Source organism: Labrus mixtus, chromosome 19 (genome assembly GCF_963584025.1).
Source record: "Labrus mixtus chromosome 19, fLabMix1.1, whole genome shotgun sequence".
NCBI lineage: Eukaryota > Metazoa > Chordata > Actinopteri > Labriformes > Labridae > Labrus > Labrus mixtus.
The window spans coordinates 3,987,727-4,013,783 of NC_083630.1; the positions used below are offsets into that span (position 1 = coordinate 3,987,727).

Sequence of the window (26,057 nt, forward strand, 5' to 3'; positions counted from 1 at the left end):
AAGCCAATGCAGAAGTGCAAAACCCTGCCGACATCAATCCGTGTAGTCGTCTGTCCATTTAGAATTCGTAAAGTGTCTTGGGAGTGACCACAGCTAGGCAGGAGTCAACTAGTCTTTGTTTACTTTGGGGACATTTAACACGAGAAATTATGACCAATCAGAGAGCATTTTCCTTGAGAAACACATTTTGGCCTGCTTGTAAATGTCCCCTTGTGAACACAGACCAAACAGGATGTAGTTACAACAAGTCCATGATTCAGACCAGAGCAAACGATCTACAGGTGAGAAAACGCTTGAAATTTGTGTCCTAGGTATTAGCCCTGATTAAATCCAAGAAGTTTACAAAGAGTGGTCGTGTCGTTAAGTCATGTTCTGCAGCTGAGCTTGTGTTCGTGTCTGGCTGATGAATCAGAAAAGCATGTTTGCACAGTGGAGCGGTATCATACCTTCAGCCTTGTGTAGATCTTATTACAGCCAGGTGAATTAATGTAATATCCTGAACAACCTCAGGTGAACCATATGTTGACTAAAAGCCGTGGTCAATATTTCAGAGTCCAGGTTAATCATCAGTTTAAACTGTGACACTGTACCTCCTCTGACGATCTCTAAAGAGGCGGGACAACTACAGTAACACACACATACACACACACAAAGTAACAATGAGCAGCTTCCTGGTTTCTTGGATGATGTCAGAGAAACAGGAAGGGTCAGAAGGGACCAACACCCAGAAGGACTAATAGAGAGACGGAGACAAAAATACGCCAGGAGACGGAGACAGAAGAGAGTGACAGGCTGATAATGGCAGAGAAAAGGACAAGAGGGCGGAAAATTAAGAGATGAGAGTGACAGATTTGTAAAATGATTGACAGGGAGGGAGCAGACGGCAGGGCCAGCGAGAAGAGAACAATAAGAGGGAGAAAATGATCAGAGAAAATAAAATACAGACCGGAGGGAAAGACACCAAAACAGAAACAAGAGAGAGGGAAATAAGAGATGTGAGTAAAAGTTAGCGATTAAAAACAGGAGTAAAGACAATACAAGACGGGAGAGGGTATACAATTAATGGTGAACAGTAGAGGAGAAAAGTCATGGCATGGATTTTGAAAACAAGTAAAAGAATCTTGTCTCAAAGCAAGGAGGAAATCACACAAGAAACAAGCAGATAGATCTGACACAGAGACAATATTGAAGATTTAGTGTTTTAACAAGCTACTGCTAGTTCTGGACATTAAGGCTTTATGATGAGGAAATAAAAGCCTGTGTGCACTGACCGAGCTTTTTGTGCTGGTAACGCCCACTTTCAATACAAAAACTACGGTTTTCAGCATTTTCAGTGCTCAGCGTCTTAAGCACAAAAATGCCCTCAGCGTAGGTTTTATTGTTTGTTTGTGGTGTAAAATAGCTAGTAGCGCCGCACTACGCTCCCAGAATGCAGGCCTACAGTCTCTAAATGTAGTACAGGAGGTAGAGCCTTCAGTCATCAGGCTCCTCTCCTCGGGAATCATCCCCCAGCCGGGGTCCGGGAGGCAGACACACTCTGTACTTTTAAGAATAGACTTTTAACTTTTTTAAACTTTTATTTTTGATAAATCTTATAGTTAGGGCTAACGCAGGTGTAGACCAGCTTCTAGTTATGCTGCTATAGGCTTAGACTACCGGGAGAACTTCAGCTCCTCTCTCTCTCTCTGTGCATTCACATCATATTACTGCATGTCACTATCTATAAATCTTCATGTAAGTTACCGTACTAACCACATACCCTCCCCACTGTTTGTACCTTTTCTTCTTCCTGCATCTTCCTCTATCCCACTTTTTCAAGCCTAGCGTAATTTGGGAAGCTGGCTGTTCATCATGAGCCACTGTAACTTTGCTAAATGTAGCTAAATGCTCATGATGGATTAATGCTGAGTCTTTGTAATATAACAGAGTAAGATCTTTTACCTGCTCTTTGTAAAGTCTCTTCAGATAACATTTGTTATGAATTGGTGCTATATAAAAAAAAAAGTTTGATATTATAGAACGTCCTAAAAGTTATCCTGATAAATGTAAAAACTAGGCTAAAATGTTCCATAAAAAACAATATTGAATGGTTACTGCTGCTCCTTTCTTACTATTATAAAAGGTGAGACATGAGAGCCTCAGCCTTTGTGTACAAACCCTTTTGAACTTCAGTCTTTTTGTGTTTGAGAGCCACTTGAAGAGCCTCAAAGGACACAAACACAGACACACACGCACACACAGTGAGCCATGATGAAGGAGGAAGGGACACTCGTTGAATAAAAGATGTGTGTGTGTGTGTGTGTGTGTGGGAAGAAGCAGAGAGCAATGAAGGAGAACTGAAGGTGAAATAATGATGCTGCGCAGCATGCTCAGCTGTTAGTGAGGTGTACAGTTCACACATAAATCACACACTCACAGAACCATCTGCAACACTTCAGACTGAAGAAAACTACAGTTTAAAGGTGAACAGCATGCTCTGTGGAATCAGAAACAGAACCTCCCTCTGAAACAGCCATGATGTGCTTTATTATGTTTAAATATATCTTAAAAATTAATCTATAGTAGCTTTAGGCTTCATTATTCCCGCAAAAGAAAGCCACTGCTTCTGATTTTCACATCCGCACATTTTACATTCATTGATGACATCACTACATATTATCATGTGCACTGTAGAGCGTGGTGACGACCGAGTCAGCAGGGATTCTTCTGCATGAGGTTGTTTTTTTTTTTTTTTGCATAATCCTGATCCTGAATAATGTCATGAAAGGAAGAGCATGAATTGCAAAACTCTGTGGACCTTTTGGTTGTACTTATTTTTAGTGACATGAAACATTTTTAAGAGAGAACAAACAAAAATACAAATGCAGGCCCTGTTCTTTTATTTCTTCATGTCTTGAGTCTAAAACATTCAGGCCATCGACATGGTTTCTATGTCAGAGGTCTGAGGGTTATTTCCTGGTGATGTCATGTTTCTAACACAGGAAGCTGAATGTCCTCATTCTCAGGGAGTGTCCCCTCTGGATGGTTGGTTTCATTGACCTTTCTCCCTCTCTACAACCTGGTAGAGACGAAAAGCACCAAACTTCCTGCGTTTCAGGAAGCAGAGAGGAAACTGCAGTAAGGAGAAGGTGGTCACACATTGTTAGGGAGGCATGGTGAAACAATGTGTGCAGGGAGAAAGTCAGTGTGCGGAATTAAGGTCCAGCATTTTACACTTCTTCAAAACCACTGTAACACATGCACTCACACCTACAGAGGACGAAACCAAAAGATGCAGCAATAACAGCTCTTCTGTCCTTTGTTGTCCTTTGAGAAATGACTCCACCTCGGCCCCCAACGAAAGCCAGAAACCCATTTATGTGACCCATTTCAAGAAAAAAGAAATCCATTTTACAGGCATTGTCTTGTCAGCGATGGTCGTGTAGGATTGCAGAATCATATTGTAGTGCTATGGGGTAGCTAGGCAGATATGGAAGAACGGAGCGGAGGATGACTGCTGACGAGAGTCAACTGAGATTAGATTTATCACCCGAAGTATCACCAGTAAATCCACAAAACTCTCTAGCCTGGTACAAACCGGCCCTTTTTGTCTTTATTAGATAGGAAAGCTGAAGAGAGACAGGAAATGTTTGGGAGGAGAGGATGGGGGATGATGTGCAGCAAAGGGGCCAAGGTCGGATTTGAACCCACAGCCGCTGCACTGAAGACTTTTGCCTTCATACATGAGGCGTGCGTCATAACCGCTAGGCTATCGGCGCCCTAATGCTATAGATCATTGATCCATCCACTTGAGGTTGAAGCATGCTTACTAAGGCTGGCTACACGCTAGATGATTTTAATATTTTAACCGGTGTTATAAAGGTGGGAGACCACAAGAGCACACACCTTCCATTTATAGTAACGATATCAGAGCAGTGGCTCTACTCCGTCCAGATTTCAGAGCTACAAACCTTTTTTTATAGCATCTCTAGAGAACTTCAAGAAATCTGCTCAGCTGGGGCTATGAAATGAATACCAATAGTAAGTGACTGATTTATACTCTTCAGAAGAAAATCTGTAAAATAATTTAAAAAACGACTTCATAGAAAATCTACCTACAGATCTTCGTATCATAGATCTGCTTTTCAGCTCTGTCAGGACAGAAAAACAAACTATTTTTAAGATCTTGTTAACCATCTAGATACAAGTGAATCTGCTCCTTTGTGGCAAAATGTGACTCACTGTAGAGGTCACACCTGTGATGGCTCACCGGGGTAACCCTGAAACACACACCTGGAGCGCCTGCAGGACACGAGGAAACGGATGCCTCTCATTCTGCTGTTGTTCAGATTGAGAAGAGGAATATCTGTATTACTGTGGTTAGTAGTTAGCTGGCACGCTGCCTGGCTGCCCTCTGAGTCTGTCATGGGAGAGGCTTCGAGGGTTTAAACTTCAGCCCAGACAGGAAGACCCTTCGCTGATTTCTGGCTCCCCCGCTGAGGAGCCAGCCGGAGGGGATCCAGATGGTGCAGCAAGGGCCCCGCCCCGCCCGGCTGTCAGCGGCGCTGTGCTATCAAACACTGTACGCCCACATGCTTAAGATAAGAAGCACACAGCACATCTTGTGTTGGAGTGTTTGAGTAAAGAGCACATGCTGAAGCTGCTGTTTGAAAATAGATCTGTTAAAAGGAACACTGCAGGCTGCGAGTTAATGTGACACAGGGGAACTATTTATACAACTTCATTTCAGACTGCAGCTGGAAACCATGCAGGCTGGTTTTGACCACTGATGTGTGAAGACTCCAGATTTAATTTACCTTGAATGGAAGTACTGATTATTCTAGTTTTACACATCGCCTCCAACAAGGGAAGTCGCAGGTTTACCACAACCCAAATGGGTCTGTAGTTTGATTTATTATGTGGTTTTGGTAATTTCTGATTTATCAACAAATTTGTTCAACACACTACAACATAAAATAAACCTAACAGGGGGCGCTGGGCGATACGACCTCAAATCAATATCACAATTAATTGAACATTTGACCTCGAATACGATGTCTATATGCTCAACTATTAAAGCTGGGATATGTTTTCTAATGAAATAGTTCATATCTGATGAATATTTCCAACTGAAATCAAAGCAAAGCTTGAAATGAAAACGACACACTTAAGTTTTAAAGTAGAAATGAACTTCTCTAAAACAGTAGAAAATAAATAACTAAATAAACTTGCATTTCTTACAGTTTTTTCGCAGTGTTTACAGGTTGACTTCTTTTTGTTGGGTGTCATCTTCCGTAAAGACAGAATGTGTTCAAACGACAGACATTGCTTCCATGTCTCGGATTGGACGTGTCGTCACCTGACTCTGCCCTGAGAATAATCAAAATAATTGACATGGGCAAGATTATGTCGGTTAGAGGTTTTGAGTAGTTTTTGAAAGCTGCATTTGTAATTCTCCAAAACGTACACACTAACAGACAAAAAATAAAATAAAGATAATACAAAAATCAAAACAGCAAGAGAAAGAGAGAGCAAAAGTGAGATGTAAAGGGAAAGTTTGAGCATCCTGATAGCTGTAAATCCAACCTCCCTGTTTCTCCTCACTCCCAGCATCCTCTGCTGTAACCAGGCAACCCTAGCTTAAAAGGCGGGCCCATCAAAGACAAAGACAGACGGCCGAGCTCGCTGTCTTTCTTCCTTTATTCCTTTCTCTTCCTGCCTCTCCGACCTGTTGTTCACTTCTCTGTACTATCTGTGAACACGCTGCTGCTGAGTCTTATTTTGTTAGATGATGCAGTGACGCTGTACAACACACAGCACATATACAGAATACATTGCATTACTTAACCAGGAGAGAGAGGAAGTCATCTTTCCCAACTTTGATGTGTAAGCATGACTCCAAACTGTTTGCAGAAGGGCGAGAAATATGGGACAAGAATTTCCTTAGATTCTGCACAGTGAAGCAGAAGAGAAGGATGGCAATGGAAACTTTCTGAACAAGGATGTGTGTGCTGATTAAAATGATCAAGACTGTGGACGCTACAAAAATGGATTTACACAGTGATGGTTACTGAAGGAGATCTGCTGCAGTTTGGTAACATTCATAGTTTGGTAAAGTAGCATAAAAAGAAAAGCATAAATACAGAGCTTACAGAGGGCAACCGTAGCCAAGTGGTTAGTGTGCGCACACCATGTATGGAAGCTATAGTACACCAGGCAGGCGGCCCGGGTTCAAACCCTACCCATATGTCTCCTTTCCCACTCTCTCTCTCCTCCTGTCCCATCTCTTAATAAGGGCATAAAAGCCCCAAAAATAAACCTTAAAAAAAGACAGAGCTAACAGCACACCTTGCTATCCGGTATGTTGAAAACAACACAACTTGTAATCCTTGTGTCTTCTGCAATCAGGTGCGGCTGTGGTGAAGCACTGCCATGCAATCAATAAGTATATAGTGTACACACACGGCTCAGTGACACTAATTATGGTGCAAAGAGGCAGCTGGACGTCCTACGCGTGCTGACACATGGGAAAAGAGACGGCCAATTAGAGGCAACTGCACAAGAGGGATTTAAAAATAAAAAGGAATGACGTCAGTAGGTTTCACAGGAGTGATGGTCCTAAAAATACACATTTTAACAATCACCTGCAGGTAAAGAGAAGGTGATGCTGACAACATTAACACTGTTATTTTAAAGCATACAATCTTCCTTGAGATTCAAAGTCCTCGTGTAATGGTCAGGAACACCAGAGGTCTTTGTGGCTGATCGGCCATGCATCCTGATGGCACTAACTGGTGGAGGGGGTGAGAGGGGTCCTCTGTAACCAGGGTGGCTTTTATTGACAGTAAGGCCATTCACACATGTATCCTTAAGTTGGCTTTTCATTCACCTTTAGCAATGCACACTGCAATGCAAACCAGTTGCCTTCCCCAGGAGTAACAGATTTTAAAACACATCTTTTTACTCTCACTTTATGTCCGAAAAAGTGTTTAATATTTCCCTAAATGCACAAATACCAAAATTACTATAAACAAATATTATCAGTGTGTGTGCTGGACCGATGAAAGAATGATGCATCACCCAAACATTAGCCTTTGCTCTTCGCACAGCTTCTTCTCTAATCCAAACTACTGTGTGTGTGTGTGTGTGTGTGTGTGTGTCTCTCTCTCTATGTGAGGTTCATCCGGTGTCAAGCTGTGGAAGGAGCTGAGGATGACAGAAAGGAGGTCTGTGCCAAGCTCTGTCATACTCTGTCTGTGTTAGCACGCACGCACGCACGCACGCACACACACACACACACACACACACACACACACACACACACACACACACACACACACACACACACACACACACACACACACACACACACACACACACACACACACACACACACACACACACACACACACACACACACACACACACACACACACACACACACACACACACACACACACACACACACACACACACACACACACACACACACACACACACACACACACACACACACACACACACACACACACACACACACACACACACACACACACACACACACACACACACACACACACACACACACACACACACACACACACACACACACACACACACACACACACACACACACACACACACAATCCTCTCATGTATATATCAACTCAAAGATCATAAGCAAATTCCACAGAAGACAGAGGCTTTTATCAGGGATGTGCACACACGCTGCAGATTTCTGTCAGAGTTTGAATCAGACAATGAAACATAAAAAATCTTTCATCAAGTTTTGAGTATTAACTACTCTTGTTTCAAATAAAAGATACAAAAGGAACGGCATCACCTGGAGATATAACTGTGCAGCATTATAAAGGTGACTTCAATCTTCAAGTTATCTCTTCTGATTTAAATTGACAGATGGCACCTTCACTGCACCAGAACTACGCAACATTATTGAGCATCATTGGGCACTGTTATGCCCGGTCCAGCTATCTGTTACTGAGTCTATAGAGTGTCAGGTGTTTCCTGCGATGCTGGCCGAACAGGTTGAGTCTAACAGTCAATCAGCAGCCTGTAATCACCCTTCACACCTGCTCATGAAGCCACCAGCATGAACTGAATTGGTCCCATCTGATGTCTGCATGCTCAGTTAGAGAGTGTAATAAGCTGAGACATCACCAAAAATAGGAACAAACGGCCGAGCTTCACTGGCTGCTCCACCGTCTGCATCAGAAACGATCTGAGAGTTTTCCTACAGGAGAGCATCATGGTGTTCATGTACGGCTGTTACTCTCACAGGAAAGTCACATGACGGCAAACGTGTGAACTCAAAGCACATGATGGCATTAAATATAAACACGTGTTGTTCTGAGAGATGATGGGAAAACGACACATGAAGACATTTGCCCTTCAAGAGAGTTTCTTAATCAACCTATTTAATTTACTATGTCTAAAGCATAGACTGTAAATATGAATGGATGAAGCCTGAGTGACGTCCTGCAGGATACTCCAGAGGCTTATCAGCAGCAGCCGCCATGCTGGAAATGCTGTCTCAGCCTAACTTTCAGACAACCTAATGACAGGCTGAGAGCTGGAGCTGACAAACCATTACATTGTGCCCACCTGTCAATCATGTCAGCTACGCGCCTAACTATGGATAACACACATCGTTTTCAAAATAAAATCGGAGCCCCCCCCCCCGTAATCGGGTTATGCTTCACTGCAAAACCTCTTCAACCACTCAGCGCTAACACCTGCTTACCAACATTTCACCCAGCAGGAGAAACTGGTGACAGCAGGTCAGTCCAAAGACCGCTGGCTGCTGCTTCATGACGTGACTTGTTCATTTAAATTGTGGGTGAAATATTTTGGTGGTTGTTGTGTTTTATGTTTGAGTTTGGAGTTTAATACAAGAACCATTTATTTAAACGAACATTTATGGAAGATTTCTGTTTCATTATTATTATAAGGTGGTTGAGTTTTATGCTTTGACATCCTGTGTGGTGGTTTTTCTTTTAGTGTGGAGACCGACTTTTGTATGCAGGGTCGGCCCTGGCTGGCACCCCACAAATAAAGCAAAAATGTAATTAAATGTCTTGCCCACAACAACCGTCACAAGACGAGTCAGATCGGTTTCTCCTTCACCATTTCTGTGGACAAAGTTGATATCATAGGTCTCGCCCATTCTTGTTTTAATTGCTTGTAGAGGGAGAAGTGAAACTGAGAAAAAGCTGACGATGAGGACGTTCTTACACTCAGGACACTGACCGCTGAAATCCCTGGAATGTTTTGGTTTTGTAAAGAAGTGGACACAGGCCCTTAATCAATGAACCCTATAAATCAGAATTCACTGGTTAATCAAGAAGACAATATTTATTAGGAAGGAATGTCTGTTGCTTCATCCACACATTGAACTCAAACAGCAGCTGTAAGGCTGAGGTCAAATATCTACTGAATGAAATGATAAAGGTATCTTACTATATGATCAGACATTAAGGAAACATGCTATGTTGAAGTGCTGGCTTCTCTGACAACAATGCAGCAGCCAGTATGTCCTCCTTCTAACTTTAGATTCTGCTCCTGAATGATCTGGATTTGTTTGGACCAGAGAAGGTAGGCGGTTTTAAGACACCCCCACACGGCCGTTTTGGACGCCCCTCGGTTTGTCAGATATGAGAGCAGTTATCAGGTCAAACCAACAGGTGTTGCAACGATGGAAGCGGTCAAGAGAAGTGGTTCAGATAGAAGTGATTGTACCCGACCTAAAAAGCCTCTGCATGTTTCTAATAAGCTCCACGAGCAGAAACGTGCTCAAACTAGGATCAATATTGGAGATGCTTTTGAAAAATGGAGAGAGGTTAGAACACAGAAAGGTTTACAGACCCATGCAGAGCTGGATAAACACTGAAGCTTCAGTGTCCACCACATGGCAACCTGTGTGAGCATGGACTCTGGAGAGGAGGGGGGGGGGGACAGCTCTCTACAATGTTTTGAATTTCGACTGCAGTACCTATTTTAAACACTAGGTAGCTAGTGTTACTAGCCATGGTGGATGGTAAAATCACTCTTTGTGGGAAGAGGGTGCGAGGTAATAAATGGAAATTTGTATTTTACATCCAGTTTTTAAGGTCTGGAGGATTTGGACGTCACTGTGCTCTCTTCTCAAAGATAAACAGTCCCCATTTTGCAGAACAAATTTTCCAGTAATACACATGGCCTGCTGACAGCTGTGTCCAAATGATCTCTTGAGCTCCCAAACACCAAGACTAATTGCCATTCATTTCCAAGTGTGTGTGTGTGTGTGTGTGTGTGTGTGTGTGTGTAGCTGAAAGCATCACTTCAGCCAGCAAACAGACAGATTGCATAATGTAAGCTGATTTGTGATTATGTCACTCAAGAGCGCTGATGGGAATCGACTCAGACACTCAAACATGGCGCTCTCTGATTTTTGCTCCTCCTGTTTACTCACTTTTGACAACTTGGTTTTGGGGAATACGCTCCAAACGACGCTGCAGAGACTCGGATCAGAGAGGAAACTGGCATTCCCACGCTCCACTACACAGCTGACAGAAAGCTCAGGCTGAACACTCTGCCAGCAAAAAAATAAATAAACAGGCAGAGCAGAGGTCAACAGCACAAATCCTGTTGGTGTTTTTCTCTTCCTCAAGCACGATCCACTCTGCTCTGACTGTCGGGCGTGCTGGCAAGAGGGAACTCCATCTTTCAGGCGCTCTTCTTTTCAGGGAAGCACCCAGAGTGACTTCAAATCAAACCTGCAGTGAGCTCTCGGTGGACATGATTGGACTTTGACTGCTTACCTTTCATGTTGATGTTGATATTCTACATGCTGATGTCATCTTTGTTCATCTGCTGAGGATTTATTATTATCACATATCCAACCTTAAATAGGTTTAGGGCTCAACAGTGTGGTTCTGGAAGTAAAAATCCAGTTAATTTTCTCCATAGCCGATTTGATTGTTACGGTAGCTATGTCATAACCATCCAACGTAGACTGACCACGAGCTACCTGAGTGTGAAACGATGGTTAATGCTCCAGTAGGAGACACAAGTTTGTTTAATATCAACCTCGTTTTAAGAAAAACATGCTTTACTCACGACATTGGGTTAAAAGAACTACACTAACCAGTATCATAGAGTGTCAAAGCTCTGTCTCTGAGTGGTGGAGCTCGCTGTTACCATTGCAATGTTTCCCGCCCCTCATCGCTGAATGCGAGGACAGTTTTGATAGGAGGCTAGCTGGTTAGTTAGCTCACACGGAATTTACTAATAACCTCGTCATGCTGCAGTGAATGTAGTTTATATTTTCCACAATACAAACTACAACACTTGTATTAACAGTATAAACACAATAACAACAACTAAAGTTACTTTTAATAAGAAGATGTATCATTCACAGTGGCTTGTGGGATGTGTAGTTCCTTTACTTTGGACAAAAATGATGTACACAGTCTTGTGCCTTTGCCTTTTTCTCCTTTATTCTGAAAGCCGTTTTGGCACCAAATCAAATGTTCTATATTCACGAGTATTGAAGTTGCTGGTTGTCATGGTTCCAGAAGTCAATCTCTTTATAGAAGGAATTAGTTAAATGCCAATTGAGGATTTGAAAGGGAAAATTTACTTCTGGAACAAGAAACCCCAAAAAAGTGGGCATGGTCTGGGTGGACTGCGGAAACGAATGGCCCTCAGGGATAAATCAAGTTTCCTAAGTCTAAGGTCACTGTTGATCTACTATCACCTCACAATCACCAATACATTTTCAAGTTGAATTAAAGAAAGCATGGTGGGGTAGGTGAGTGGTTAGTGACTGTGCTCCATTTACAGAGACTTCCAAAAGCGATTGGCCCAGATTTGAATCAAACCTGTGGCTCCTTTCCCAAATCTTATTCCCAATGTTTTGCCCTATTTCTGACCACATCCACCATCCTGTCCCTCGAATTAACACGTGAAAAAACAAACAAATAAATTGTAAAAAATAATAATAATAATCACGCTGATTGAGGTCATTTGTCACGTCCTCTGGAGTTTTTGCAATGCAAGTTGCTCTATTTTAAGACTTTTTTTCCAGGAACAAATCTCACACTAACTGGATCATTCATAGTGAGAAACTAAATGTCAAGTTGACTGACGCATGTTTCACCCATATCTGCCCTGGAGTGAAAGAGAGAGAGCAGTGGTGGTGCATTCAAATTCAAAGGTCAGCACATGCTGTGATGTTTCTTGAGTGGTCGTGTCGTCTCATTCATTTGTAAAAAGTCACGTTTATGTCTCTTAGAGTCAGACGGAGGGCGAACGAGGGGTCACAAATACATTGTTAACAAGGTGTTGCACACTTAATGGTAATTTTACAGTTACTGTGATATGAGCCTTTGCAATAAAAACATTTAGTCACGCAATGCTTTCTCTCTCTCAGTGTATCTATTGGACAGAGGTCGGAGTATAACGATCTTACTTTCACACCATCTTGATGCACGCAGATGAAACTCCTTCGACTCCTGCGAGTGGAGAGCAGTTGGAGGTGTGTCTCTGTAGGAGAGCGGAGGCTTCAGCATGAAGGAGGTGTGGCCAAACAGCAGTTTGTTTTGGTTTAGTGCTGGTGCTCAAGGGCGACATCTACTGGATAAAAAGGTTGCACATTCTTCCTTTAATATTAGAAAAATATCGATACTTGGCGGCCATGAATCAAAATGATATTGCCACACAAAACATTGCGCATGTCCAATGTTTTTATTGATTCATTGGCCGTTGAGTTTAGCAAAACTGTAACTGGGCGTGCATCCTCTGTCTAACTGCTGCACTATGCACAGGAAGTGAGAAGATGTTGATTTTTCAGTCAAGCGCATCAAACACATGCCATGTTCAGTCAGTCACACCAATGTTATATTTGACGAAAGTTCAACTCTTGTAGCCAAGAATACTGAAGTCAGGTGATGAAGCACAGGATCGTTTGATGCACACTCTACCTCTGCTGAGCTCAAGTGATCAAGGGACCTCACAGGATTTCATTTCACAGATTGTGTATAACAACTATTATAACTCAATCGCTTTGAAGGTGCATGATTTTCTGTCTCACAGAGAAGCCGTCTGTTATTCTAACAGGTTTTCCTGATCACAGACCCACAGGCCGCCTCCTGCCAGAGGATCATTACGATGTGAATTTCCCAGGAGACGGCTGCACTGAGACCGAACACACACGAGCAGGTAATTTATGGGCAGCAGATGCATCTTCCTTCACTTAGGTGGAGCCAAACCAAACCAGACACCAGGATGAGATTGTCACAGGCAATTGCATTTCCATTAACAATCCGTGAATCAGTTCATTTGTTTTTCAAATGGAAACCATCACCTCTGAGGGGATGTGCTTTTCCTTTTGGGGAAACTGCCGGATTCATGTGAACAAAAATAAAGAGTCGAGGAGACGCATGCAAGCAGTGAGAATCTAACCAACACCTTAATGCATCTACAATGAATGGCAGCATGCTTCCAGTTTGTCTCCTGTTTCAGTGTCCTTGGCTCTCCTGTCAGTCAACAAGCAACAATATCACCTTAGTAAAAAAACAACCTCATATCAAAACTCCTACAGTGCATTCAACAGAATTTTGGGTCCAGCAATTTACAGTTTACTCTCTTTTGAAGGTTATTTTCTGGGGCTTTGATGCCTTAATTTAGAGACAGGACAGTGGATAGAAGTCAGGGAGAGAGAGAGAGGGACAGAGAGAGAGAGAGAGAGAGAGAGAGAGAGAGAGACAGAGACAGAGAGACAGACAAAGAGAGAGAGAGAGAGAGAGAGAGAGTGGGGTATGAAATCCAGTAAAGGAGCCAAAGGTCGGACTGGTACCCGGGCCGCCCACTTGGAGGATCACAGCCTCCGTACATGGGGCTATAACCACTGCGGGCACCACTCAGCCTTTACTTAAACTGAGTCTGTTTTAACTTTGAGTTTCTGACACCAACATGTGGCGTTTGCTGCTCATCAATCAGAAGAGTTCTCCATCTTTTTAGAGAGCCGGCTCTCTCAACATGAGTCATGTGTGGCTTATTGATCATGTTAATTTCAGAAATCAAACCTGTGAGCATCAGTTCCACTCTTTAACAAATGTGTTATATACTTTATAAGAATCTTCAAATATACAACTTTAAATTCTGATCTCAGCAGGTTAATGTTTTCACTGAAACTAAAACTACGACTGAACAAGAAACGGACTTCAGCTTTTCTAGTCTTCTGAGTACACAAAGCGTTTTTTACACTGCAGGTCACACCTACCGATCACACACTGATGAGAGAGGCTGCTATGTAAAGAGTCCATCAGAAGAAACTCCATCCACACAACCCTGATGCAGCACAGGAGCAATTCAGTGTTCAGGGTATTGCCCCCCCGAGAGATGACCGACTCTACCACTGAACTACAGCCGCCCCAGAGTACACTATCCAACACAGAGCTATAATTCTTTTTGTGCTATTTTTAACACAATGAACATATCAACACTTTGCCTTTTCCTTGTGAGTTGTGATAGATTGTGTTTCATTTGCATTTAAGTTAATTGTCACAAACTGTAAGACTTTTGTTTCATGCAAATACTTTATACCAAATACTAATAAAAGTTTAAGTGTGCTACATTCTCAAAGGTGAGGATTTTCTGAACGTACAGGAAGCCTTGTTGTTTGGGCTTCAAGAAAATTGCACTGGCCTTTCTTCGCCCATGTACTGCACAGGGAGCAGGTCATGGGAGAATCTGAGCTTCATTTAAACCTTAACGTGTGCATCTTTGTGTTTTAATTCAGAGATGATGTATTTGGGGCATTTCTACGTTATTAATGATCCAAACTGAGGAGGGGGGGGGGGGGGGGGGGGGGGGGGAACAGCTCTGGTGGGATGGATCCCAGCCCGCTGAAATAAGAACTCAGTCTTAATGCATGGTGTGCAAGGTATCCAGGTGAGCAGTGAGCTACCAGACACCCCTAGATGGGTGCATCTTTCCACAGTACATAGAAAATCCACAATACAGACATTCTTCATCTCAGCAAAAGTCAAATAAATGGGATCATACCCTGAACATCTAGGTCAACCCGTCTGCAAATCCTAGTTAGCAGACTCCCCGGGCTCATCAACCAGGCATGAATAATCCACGTCCAGATTTCAATTAGCCTACGAGCGAGACTCATCAATATGTGTGTGTGTGTGTGCTGCAGAAATAACTAACTTTCACAGTGATGAGACACAGCGGGGCCTGAAGCCATTGCTCATTTACAGATGTCTATGTTAAGTAAAACCCAAACAGAGTGAGACGTCCATCTGTTCCATGTTTCCTCTCATTGACAGAGAGCGAGGCGTGATCGGAGGTTCAGGTTTACCTTCACTTAGAGCAGCTGTGAAGAAGAAACACCTCTACAAGGTCATCTGATCACATTACACTAAAGATATCTTTGAGTTTGGAGGGTTTGGAAATACGCAGGAATGAATGCCCCCTGTGGCCCTGCAGCCTTGTTATGGATTTATCCAACAACATTGGACCCTAAAAAGCATTGTGTAGTTCTATTTTGTACAGGATATACATTTTTGTAGTCTTATAAACTTCACAGTCCTGCAGTATAATTCAAGACACACGTTATAACTAAACTGTACATGTGTGAACAAAACCTATAAAACTAGTCTTGGCATCTCAGCATCACTTTCACACACACACACACACACACACACACACACACACACACACACACACACACACACACACACACACACACACACACACACACACACACACACACACACACACACACACACACACACACACACACACACACACACACACACACACACACACACACACACACACACACACACACACACACACACACACACACACACACACACACACACACACTTTAGACCTCAGGAAGAGGAGTACAAAATGACTTCAACCTACTTATGTTGAGCAACATGGCCGTGACCACACGTACACAGGAGCCACCAGCTGCAGAGTCGGACTATTTCACCACCAGTGAATTCCTCCTCCTGCGGATCAGTCACTTCACATTTTGTTGATAGCAGCCATAAAAACTAAACTACCGTTTGGACGTGTTTATCCACTATAGTCGACGCGTCTTTATCGCAGTCACAGACGAGTGATGGGCTTGACCCTGACAGACCTGTGTGAGAGTGTAGAGTGCTGTGAGGTGTGACCTACAGAGCATGACAGAGTGAGCACAAATACACCCAAACAGAGATAAATTAGCTGTCAGGAGGAGCGTGGATCTCCAGCCTCTTTATCTCCGATTGTTGGTCGAGTTATGATGAAAACACACCGGGCCGCTGTCGAGAGCGAGAGACCGCTCAGGCGAATCAGATTGCTCTGCTGATTGGTGAAAGGGCCCGTAAAAAAAAAAAAAAAAAAAAAAAAAAAAAAAAAAAAAGCCCTCTGATAGTTGTAAGGAGGCTCAATGAGCTCTGTGTGTTCTGTTTGTGCACACAGAGCAGCGTGTCATCACTGTCAGCAGTTCTCTTGGCTGATTTCTTCATGATCACATGCTCAACAGAGGGTCACACACACACATGCACACACATAAACACACAACACAGCCGGCCTGTGTGCAAACAAGAGCACATTAGTGGTTCAGCTATATAACATAAGAGCTCGATCACCGTCATATTTCACTCTTTCTAGTGATCAGGAGGCAGATGAACCTTCGAGGCATTGTTTCCTGCCTCAAAGGACGTTCATCAGGGAGAGAGAGAGAGAGTGGGGGGACGTTCAATCGTCCTGCATCACAAGGTCCTCCTGCTCACTTCCATGTTCACAAAATCATTAATATAATGCCAACTCTGTACAATTCATACGCCGCCAATGAAGCAGCGGGAGCAACTCGGGGTTAAGTGTCTTGCCCAAGGACAGAGCAGACATGTTGCTGCAGAAGCTGGGTATCAAACCCCCAACCTACCGGTTTAAAGACAACCAAATCTACCAACTGAGCCACAGCCGCCTGTCTCACACTGATGGATACGCCCACCTGGGGGGGGCAAGAATGGCTTCCTAGTGCTCATCTCACAATGTGAATGCCTCTACAATCAAAGTAACCAACCAATAGAAATGCAAACTGAAGCTATGCACTAATCAGATAAAGGTAAACATGACTAAAAGCTCTGCAGAGGACTTGATTTATTGAAATAGTGTTGCTCGTGCTGTATGAGGGTCAAACCCTGCAGTTTATCTTAATATCTCAGATTTTCTGCAGTTGTCAGGTTATGTAGACATGCGTTGTTTTGATGGAATGTTTCAGTGATGGCCGCCACTTTCCTCGGCTCTTTTTGCCCTCCGCATCAGTCAGGTGACTGTAAGCTATGAATAAGAAATGCCCCTGCAGTGAGAAACATTCAACACTGAACAAGACCTCCTTCAGTGTTTTTTATACAAGAAAAACAGATTGCAATATTTTTTTAATTGTCCGATATTTATGTCATTGAATTGTATCCTGATATATCATTACATCTCTACTAAAATTAATTTCCGACACACTTACTTCAGTCGGTTTCAAAGGCTGATGGGAGCCGAGCAGAGGGAGCTAATGTTAGCCAGGATGCTAGCGCTAACACTACTGATCGAATGCACATACATTGATCAAATTAAACCACGTCCTGGGAGGGCCCGTCCACTGAGCCTTTCAGGGGCCCGGCCGTTTCTGCTCATATGTGTTGGAATAAGGGACATGTGCCAACAAGATGATGGAGGATGTTGAGTCAAAGCAGAAGCTCCTTTAACGTCATAACGTCGATGAGGCAATTTGTGAAAAACACATCAGGTGTAATCAGAAGCATCATGTTGTGGGGCGCCAGTAGCGTAGTGGTTAGTGCGCACGCCCCATGTACAGGGGCGACTCTAGAGTCTGGTGGGGCCCTATAGGCTAGAGGTCTTTAGACTGAGGAATGTCATTAGAGGTCCAGTGACGGGGTCAAAAGGTCCTGAACTAAAGACGTGTGTAAACAGATTAGGAGGACAAACAGTGAAAAACCAGTTCTTACTCTCTCCTTCCTTTTCCTAAACACACACACACATTCTAAGAGGTACAATTCACAGCTTTGTGTCGATGCTCAGTCTGACTTCTTGTCCAGTGACCGCTAAAAACTCGCCATTTTCACTGTGTAGGTTGCTACAGTCTTGTTGTTGTTACAGGAAGTAACGAGGATTTTGAAACTGTAAGCATGCAAATGATGGAATGGGAAGAGAACTCAGCATACAATAGGCAACCTAATAATAAAAAATTCAACATCCTCTGTGAGTCAGATTGTTGCTTATGTTTTTTATGCTTTCTAATAACCGCACATTTCCTAGAGCAGAGCGGCTTGTTTCCTTGCAGTAGTTGCATGCTCCGGGGATCTCCTTCCCTCTCTTCCTTCCCTCTGCCTCTTTCCGATTTCCTGATCGCTGCGTGGGCTGTCTATCCTTTTGTGGCAATGACACAGAATTTGATTCCTTAAAGACTTTAGACTTCATTAGACACGGATGAAATATAAACTGTGCTACAGAGAATTAAGAACTGTTGCCTTAAAAAAAAAAAAAAAGGATTCATCATTACCCTAGGAAACAGATCAGGGTGTCATTTTTCTTTTCTGCTGCTCATATTTTTCAGGGCGACCCCCCCCCACGCTGGGCCCTGTGGGCACATTTCCTTCGCAGCGTACAGCAGAGTATGACTGACTGAGCGGGTGTTAATGAGCATTGAATGTGGGACTGGTCATTCCCTGTCAGCTCACTGTTGAAATGAATGGACACCCCGCACTGTTCACCATTATCACATCACCTCCCACAGCAACACAAATTCACACCCGCCCTTCAGACATGCTGTCCCCACCTTACACACCCGTTCACACGCTGACACATGGTGCAGATGACACAAGACAGCAGATGCACCCGGGCAGCCTTTTAGACTTCTTGGTAGGAATAAGAAGACATTCAGATCTAGCAGGTTGGGATTCACACTTTTCTTAAGTGCTGTAGAGCGCTGACCGATAACTGACAACATTTGTGCGAGGCCGCCCAACATGGAGGCTTCATATAAGTCAGGGTTTTCTTCCATTGGACACACAAACAAGGACAGAAAGGGCTGATATGTTCCTGCAGCAGAAACACTTAAATCCTTATTTTAAGGAGTCTGCTGTACCAGTGCAGAAAGTAACAACACAAGTACTGTAGTCAGTAAAATGTTATAAGTAAACGGTAGATAGACTTGAGCTTGTATATTTATTTTCTAGTCTTCTGACTACTGAAAGTGCTTTCACACTGCAGGTCACACCTACACATTCACACACTGATGGTAGAGGCTGCTGAGTAAAGAGACCATCAGAATTAACTCATCCATTCACACACTGATGGTAGAGGCTGCTGAGTAAAGAGTCCATCAGTATTAACTCATCCATTCATACACATTCACACACTGATGGTAGAGGCTGCTGAGTAAAGAGTCCATCAGTATTAACTCATCCATTCATACACATTCACACACTGATGGTAGAGGCTGCTGAGTGAAGAGTCCATCAGTATTAACTCATCCATTCATACACATTCACACACTGATGGTAGAGGCTGCTGTGTAAAGAGTCCATCAGTATTAACACATCCATTCACACACATTCACACACTGATGGTAGAGGCTGCTGAGTAAAGAGTCCATCAGTATTAACTCATCCATTCATACACATTTCTGACAAAGCAGCGGGAGCAATTCAGAGTTAAGTGTCTTGCCTAAGGACACATCGGACATGTAGCTGCATGATGTGGGACTGAACCCCGGACCTTTAGGTTGAGAGATGAGACTCGACCACTGAGCCACAGCCGCCTGCACTTGGTTACTGTAATTTCAGCTGGAGGTACAAAGTAATTTGTAGACATGTTTGATGTATTTGCATTAACTGCTTATTAATGGTAAATGAAGGACGTTGCAGTTCATGAATACCACCTTATTATGCTTTGCTTCTAAACTACGATCTTATTTCATGTGCATAACTTTGTTTACTTCACGTCATCAATCAGTCATAGTGAGACTATTAAAGGTGAATGCTTTAGTTAATGGTTGTAAAATAAAGAATAATGCATTAATAATCAAACACGCAACGTATTTCTCAGCCTAGTATGAATGCATTACAGTGCATTTTCCACCTCTACGTAAGGCTGATGTCCAACATGCTGGAGGTCTATTGAAAGGGAAGCCACAGCAGCACTGTAGTTATTGGTGTAATGGGTGGGTGGGTCCGCTGCACAGATGTTGCAAGCTCTCATTATCTGTTAATAACCCACTGACTCCAGCTCTTGCGACATTGAATATATTACTAATACATTTGGGAATGTGTTTGTGTCTGTTCACTGCATCTTACCGTCTAGATTTTCTCTGTCGCTGATGTGCTGGAGGTTGCAGCCCGTGTCCTCCCGGCTCAGCTCCGGCTCCGGCCGGTAGGGTTCGAGCCTGGAGTGGTTGTTCCTCCGGTGTTTGGGGCTGGAGGACACGCAGCAGGAGGTTGTATTCCCCATGGTGTAAACTGGTCTTGGTTATAATCCACACACAGCACGGTATCTCCAGTCTTCTCCTGTCTGTCTTCCCGTGCTGTGACGATACTCCTAGAGGAGAAAAAACGGGGCGGTAACGCGGATAAACCAGGCAGCCCCGGCGGTGCAAACACGAACCCCCCGGTCTCCTTTAGAGTTACACACCTTTTCACCTGACTTATGCACGTACCCGTCCAAATGTAGTCATTTCAGAGGCAGATGAAACGACCACAAAGGCTCTTAAATCTCCAGTGTCCCTTCAAAACGTCCAGGAGGGCAGATATTTTACAGGCGTCTGTTTCGACTCCTTCGTCTTGTAATTTCCGCTTCTCCTCACGCACACATTTTGACACTACTTTATTGCAACATGGATAAATGTGAGGACATCATACTTCACCTCGTCAGGGGGAGATAGAAAGGCTGGCAGAGCTACATGGTTGCCGATAAACTGTAGAATCGTCTGCTGCTGCTGCTGCTGCTACATCCGCTGTCGTGTGGCGTTCAGGTGATCCTCGGAAAATACTGGTGTTTGACGACGATGAAAAAAAAAAAAAAAAAAGGCTTCGCACTTTAATATTCCCTCCATTTTAAGGTGTATTTATTCAATCGACGAGCCCGGACACACAATTATCATACACAACAATGTCATTTGGGGAGGGGAATGATAAATGCACACACAATTTTATGCTTACATATATAATGTATTTGACTGAGGTAGATTTAGCTCTCTATACAAAAGTGTAACATTAAATATGAACAATAAATAAACAAATAAATTAAGAATAATGTGTAAAAGCCCAAGAGAAGAGGAGTGCAAAGATACTGCAACAAACATGGTAATAAATTATGTAATTAGGTAACAGATGGGTTAATATTAAAGGTAGATAGTTTTGACATTAAGGCAGTGTGCATAGGTTGATGTTTTTCACAGGGACACATGTAATGAGCATATGTATATATGTAAAATACAAATAGATGCCATGCAAACAGGTGTAGCCGGCTTACTTGCAGTAAAGAAATGCAGACATAGTGATGCTATATTGATACAGAAATTATAATTCAATAAAAACAAGAGAAGAAAATAAGGACACGCATTAAAACAAGGATTAATGAAAGCCAGTCAATGCTGTTTTACTTGTGTCTTAAAAACCTTGAACTATGTACATTTTTTAATATTAGATGATGGTAATTTGTTCCACAGCCACGTTCCTCTTCATCCGATTGATACAACAACTTGCAAGTTAAAACAAAAAGCAGCATTGTTCTTCATGTACTCGTTTTAAAATAATGCATCCATTTTTTTTTTTTGCTCCCTTCAGTAAATTACAGGGGATGCGTTGTGCATCTACGGAACTGTAAATTACAATATTTGGAGCAGCACGTGAACGTCTCTTAAAAAAAACCCTACAGCGCTGTGGTTGTTATGAAAAGGTTCCGGTTCAAGTAGGTGGCTACAAATCTGTTTTAAATGGACAACTATGACAATACTTCAGGTGATAATATTAAAAAATGTGGAATTAAAAAGTAAAGACCCCCTTAGGGATACAATCTGGATCCTGAAGTTCATCAACGATAAGTTTCATTTCATCAATTTTTACCTGCAGTCAAAAGGCCTATGATTACTATAAACTAAGGATAATAAAATAAAGCAACTTGTTCTTGCTTGAACAGGTGGGTGAACATCAATGCTGAGTATCTCTGGGTGGGCTGGGACATGAGATTGTGCAAAGTATGAACAACTGTCACTTCTGTTGTGCTCATATGTTGTGCAACAGTTCACTAATTTGATCTTGACTGATGACTAAACACATGCATTCAAGCTTTGCTTAGTCCGACACATGGTTGTTCATTGTAAATCTCTCTGTAGGATTAAGATGGGATTAGCAGAGGTTAACATAAACAAAGAGAAGTCCTGAGGGAGATCCTGATCCTTAGAGAGGAACACTTGACATGTGAGACAATACGCTCAGGATGATGTCAAAGATTACTGATATTGCAAAAAAGGTCTGGATTATTTTTTTTTTTAGAAGGGATTGGCTTTTAGTATGATTGGTTGACGTGATCAGGGATGGGCATGGTGCTGCAGTGCCACCCGCTGGTACTGCAGCTGCATTACATAAAGAAGGCTCCCACATGACAGCCTGTCACAATCACTGATGCTCTGCTCTTACTTTTTCTTAATTATTCCATCTGTTACAAGTCTGCTACATTCAGGTGATTCCTGTTCCCTTAAGGTGCCTTCATAGCATTTTGTTTCTCAGCTGGAGGCAGGATTAAGGTGTTAACAAGATGTCCAGGTGCAGGTTAAGTCTAACTGGTATTGGATACTTTCCTCGGTTGATTTGTTTCCTCAAATATTGCACGAGGAGTGACAGGTGCATCATAACGAAGCCAACCTGCTCATTTGAATGTTGACCTTTCAGTTGCATGAAAAGTCTCCCTTTACTGCAACAAAGTCTAGAGTATTTGAGAATTCAATTGGGGTTGGCTGTGGCTCAGTTGGTAGAGTCGACTGTCTCTAAAGATTGGGGGTTCGATCCCCAGCTCCTGCAGCAATGTGTCCTTAGGCAAGACACTTAACCCCAAGTTGCTCCCGCTGCTTGTGAATGTGTATGAATCGAATTAGTTACTTCTGATTGACTTACACAGCAGCCTCTACCATCAGTGTGTGAATGTGTAGGTGTGACCTGCAGTGTAAAAGCGCTTTTGAGTAGTCAGAAGATTAGAAAAGAAATATACAAGCTCAAGTCCATTTACCATGCACCAATTGTGTCAGACAGGTACATTTTTTAAAATCAAACCAGCCAATAATTGCTTTCTCTTAGCACATGTACGTTCCCTTTGCAAGTCAGTTATGGACACAAAATGTTTTAGTGCTTTACCTTTCTCTCAGCTTGTTCTGTCGCCTCTTTCACCACATACCCACACGCTGCACAAGGCGACAAATGATTTAAAAAAGATTGTATTCACTGTGACAGTCAAAGCAATCAATTCAAGGCATCCCTGGAAGGACACCACATAATGTTCTGTGCAGAAACTCAAGGTTGAGCGTGTCAATGAAAGCTTTAATAAACTCAGAGCGGACCTCTTGTGTTCGTGGTGGGCTGTGACTCACTTGCTTTACAACTTTACAACTGCTCCCTCTATGTTTTTATTACTCACATATTTATGAGGTGTTTAAACAGAAAGACTAAACAAGAACTTTATTGAAACAAACACAGTTTAAACAATGTCAATGAGACCTTTAGATCATAGCCTGACAACAGCTGAGGACTTTTATGAGAATAAAAACATCAACTGAGAGTCATTTGACAAGATTCGTACTTACAGTCACTTAAATCACTGCAGCCATTCACACTGTGGGGACGCAAACAGAGGTCAAGTTAAAACAGGGAGTAAAAGAAGATATGCACAAAAGTGTTTAATTTTAAAGGGGAATTCTGGTATCTTTTTAAATTTCTTGAGAATGCAGTACTCAGGTGTTTATACACCAAATCTTCTTAAAGTTGTTGTTTGTGCCATGGACAGGCTTAAAGATATGTGAAGTGTTAGACAACATTACAGAAATGATCCCTGCAGAGACAGAGCTGTTTTGTTAAAGAGCAAACTGCTGTTATTTTGCTCTTCTCAAAGCCACCAGAGTGAATTGACAGGAAGTTATTTAAAGTTGCAGAACGTGGGGATTACTTGTCTACCACATTTTTTGTTTATAGTTATTGTGTTGCACATATAACGTATCAGAGCTTAAAGGCTTTATATGTGATTTTTTGATCCAGCAGATGTCGCCCTTGAGCACCAGCATGAAACCAAAACAACTCGTGCTGCATTGTTGTGTTAGCATGCTAATGCTAGCGATCTTTATTATGCTCGTATCTTCACACTGCATGTAAATTTACCTGAAATGAGCGTGATCTAGAAACACAGTTAAGCAGTGAGTACAGTATGTTATTCTTCTTTTCTCTAGTCCCTCAATTAAACAACTTTTATACGTGAGGGGAGGAGTCAGCCGGCCGTCCGGACGATGTAAACAAAGTGAAGATAGGACTCTGAAAACTCTGAAAACATCACAGACAGTGGGACTCGGGTGTTACACCCATTGTAGACAGTCATGACTCACAGAGTTATTTTCAGAGGATATACTTGATTTCTATTATATTTAAGAGTGAAAAATCACATATAAAGCCTTTAACTAACATTTTAAAGGAAGAATGTGTGACTTTTTGATCTAGTAGATGTCGCCCTTGAGCACCAGCATGAAACCAAAACAAACTGCTGTTTGGCCACACCTCCAGAGACACACCTCAGACTCCCCTCCCCTTGAGTTCGCTCAAAGGAGTCAAGCCCAAGCGGCGCACAAAGTTGTCCTTTGTTCCAATTGCAGTTGCCTGTGTCCTGCATTGTTGTGTTAGCATGCTAATGTTAGCGCTCTTTAGTTAGCTCGTAACTTCACATTGTATTTAAATTGAAACAGAATGAGCGTGATCTAAAAACTCTTACTAACATCCAAATAATCAGTGAGTATGTTCTTCTTCTTCTCTAGTTCTTGACTAAAACAGCTTTTATACACAAGGGGAGGAGCCGGCCGTCCCGTCCATGTAAACACAACTCTAACAACAACACAGCCAGTGGGACTCGAGCTTCACACTCATTGTAGACAGTCAGGACTCAGAGATACATTTACACAGGATAGACTTGATTTCTGCTGGTCTTATGTGGGCAATGTCGCACATTCTTCCTCTAACACAGAATAATTACACAATAACACAAACAATCTAACAAGTCAGGTCTTGAAAGCTAAAATTACTTCTTGTATCATAAAACCATGAATCTGGTGGCTTTGAGGAGTGCAATGCAATTCTGTTTCTGCTTAAGAAACTGAAATAAGTAGGGGCGCTGGTGGCGCAGTGGTTAGTACCCATATATGGAGGCTATAGTCCTCAACGCGGGTGGCCCGGGTTCAAATCCAACCTGTGGCTCCTTTCCCGCATGTCAATCCCCACTCTCCCTGATTTCCGTCTCTGTCCACTGTCCTATCTCTCCATTAAAGGCACAAAAGCACAAAAAGAAATCTTTAAAAAAAAAGAAAAGAAAGAAACTGAAATAAGTCTTATTTTGTAGGGATCACTTTTTTATGATGTTGCAAGACACTTAGGAAACAAAGTGAGACTTTTAGTGTCCAAAACAAGAGCTTTCAGTGCAGCTATGATCAGGATCATCGTCCAGTCAGGAGGAAGTTGCAGCTTCTACAGCCTGTTTAGTCGCTGCAGGCTGATGTCTACCAACGATTTCTACGATATATTCCCCCTTTTTGCACACTTCTCCCATTTTTTTCTGTACAACGTGAGAGAGGGATTTAAAACCAAAACAAATAACGGATAAACTTGCACAAATAAATATGAATGCCACACGTTTGAAGCAGAGACACTCTACACTTCACTACAGGAGCACAATAGATAGACGTCTACTTTAAATACAAAGAAAGACGGGTGATAAATACTGGGGATTTTTTCCTGGTTGTGTGCTTGAAG

General features: G+C 42.6%; 1 protein-coding gene across 4 annotated transcripts in view; it reads right to left on the reverse strand.

Moving 5' to 3' along the window:
- ccny (cyclin Y) overlaps nt 1-21,028 on the reverse strand; it is a 46,892-nt gene extending 25,864 nt beyond the window's left edge. For 3 of the 4 annotated variants that reach the window (XM_061064165.1, XM_061064163.1, XM_061064164.1), the window contains exon 1: nt 20,361-21,028. In XM_061064165.1, the coding sequence (XP_060920148.1) occupies nt 20,361-20,514 (154 nt within the window). In that variant the 5' untranslated portion in view covers nt 20,515-21,028. The remainder of the gene's footprint in view (nt 1-20,360) is intronic. The other variant, XM_061064162.1, reaches the window with a different exon arrangement.
- Nucleotides 21,029-26,057: the final 5,029 nt, after the last annotated feature.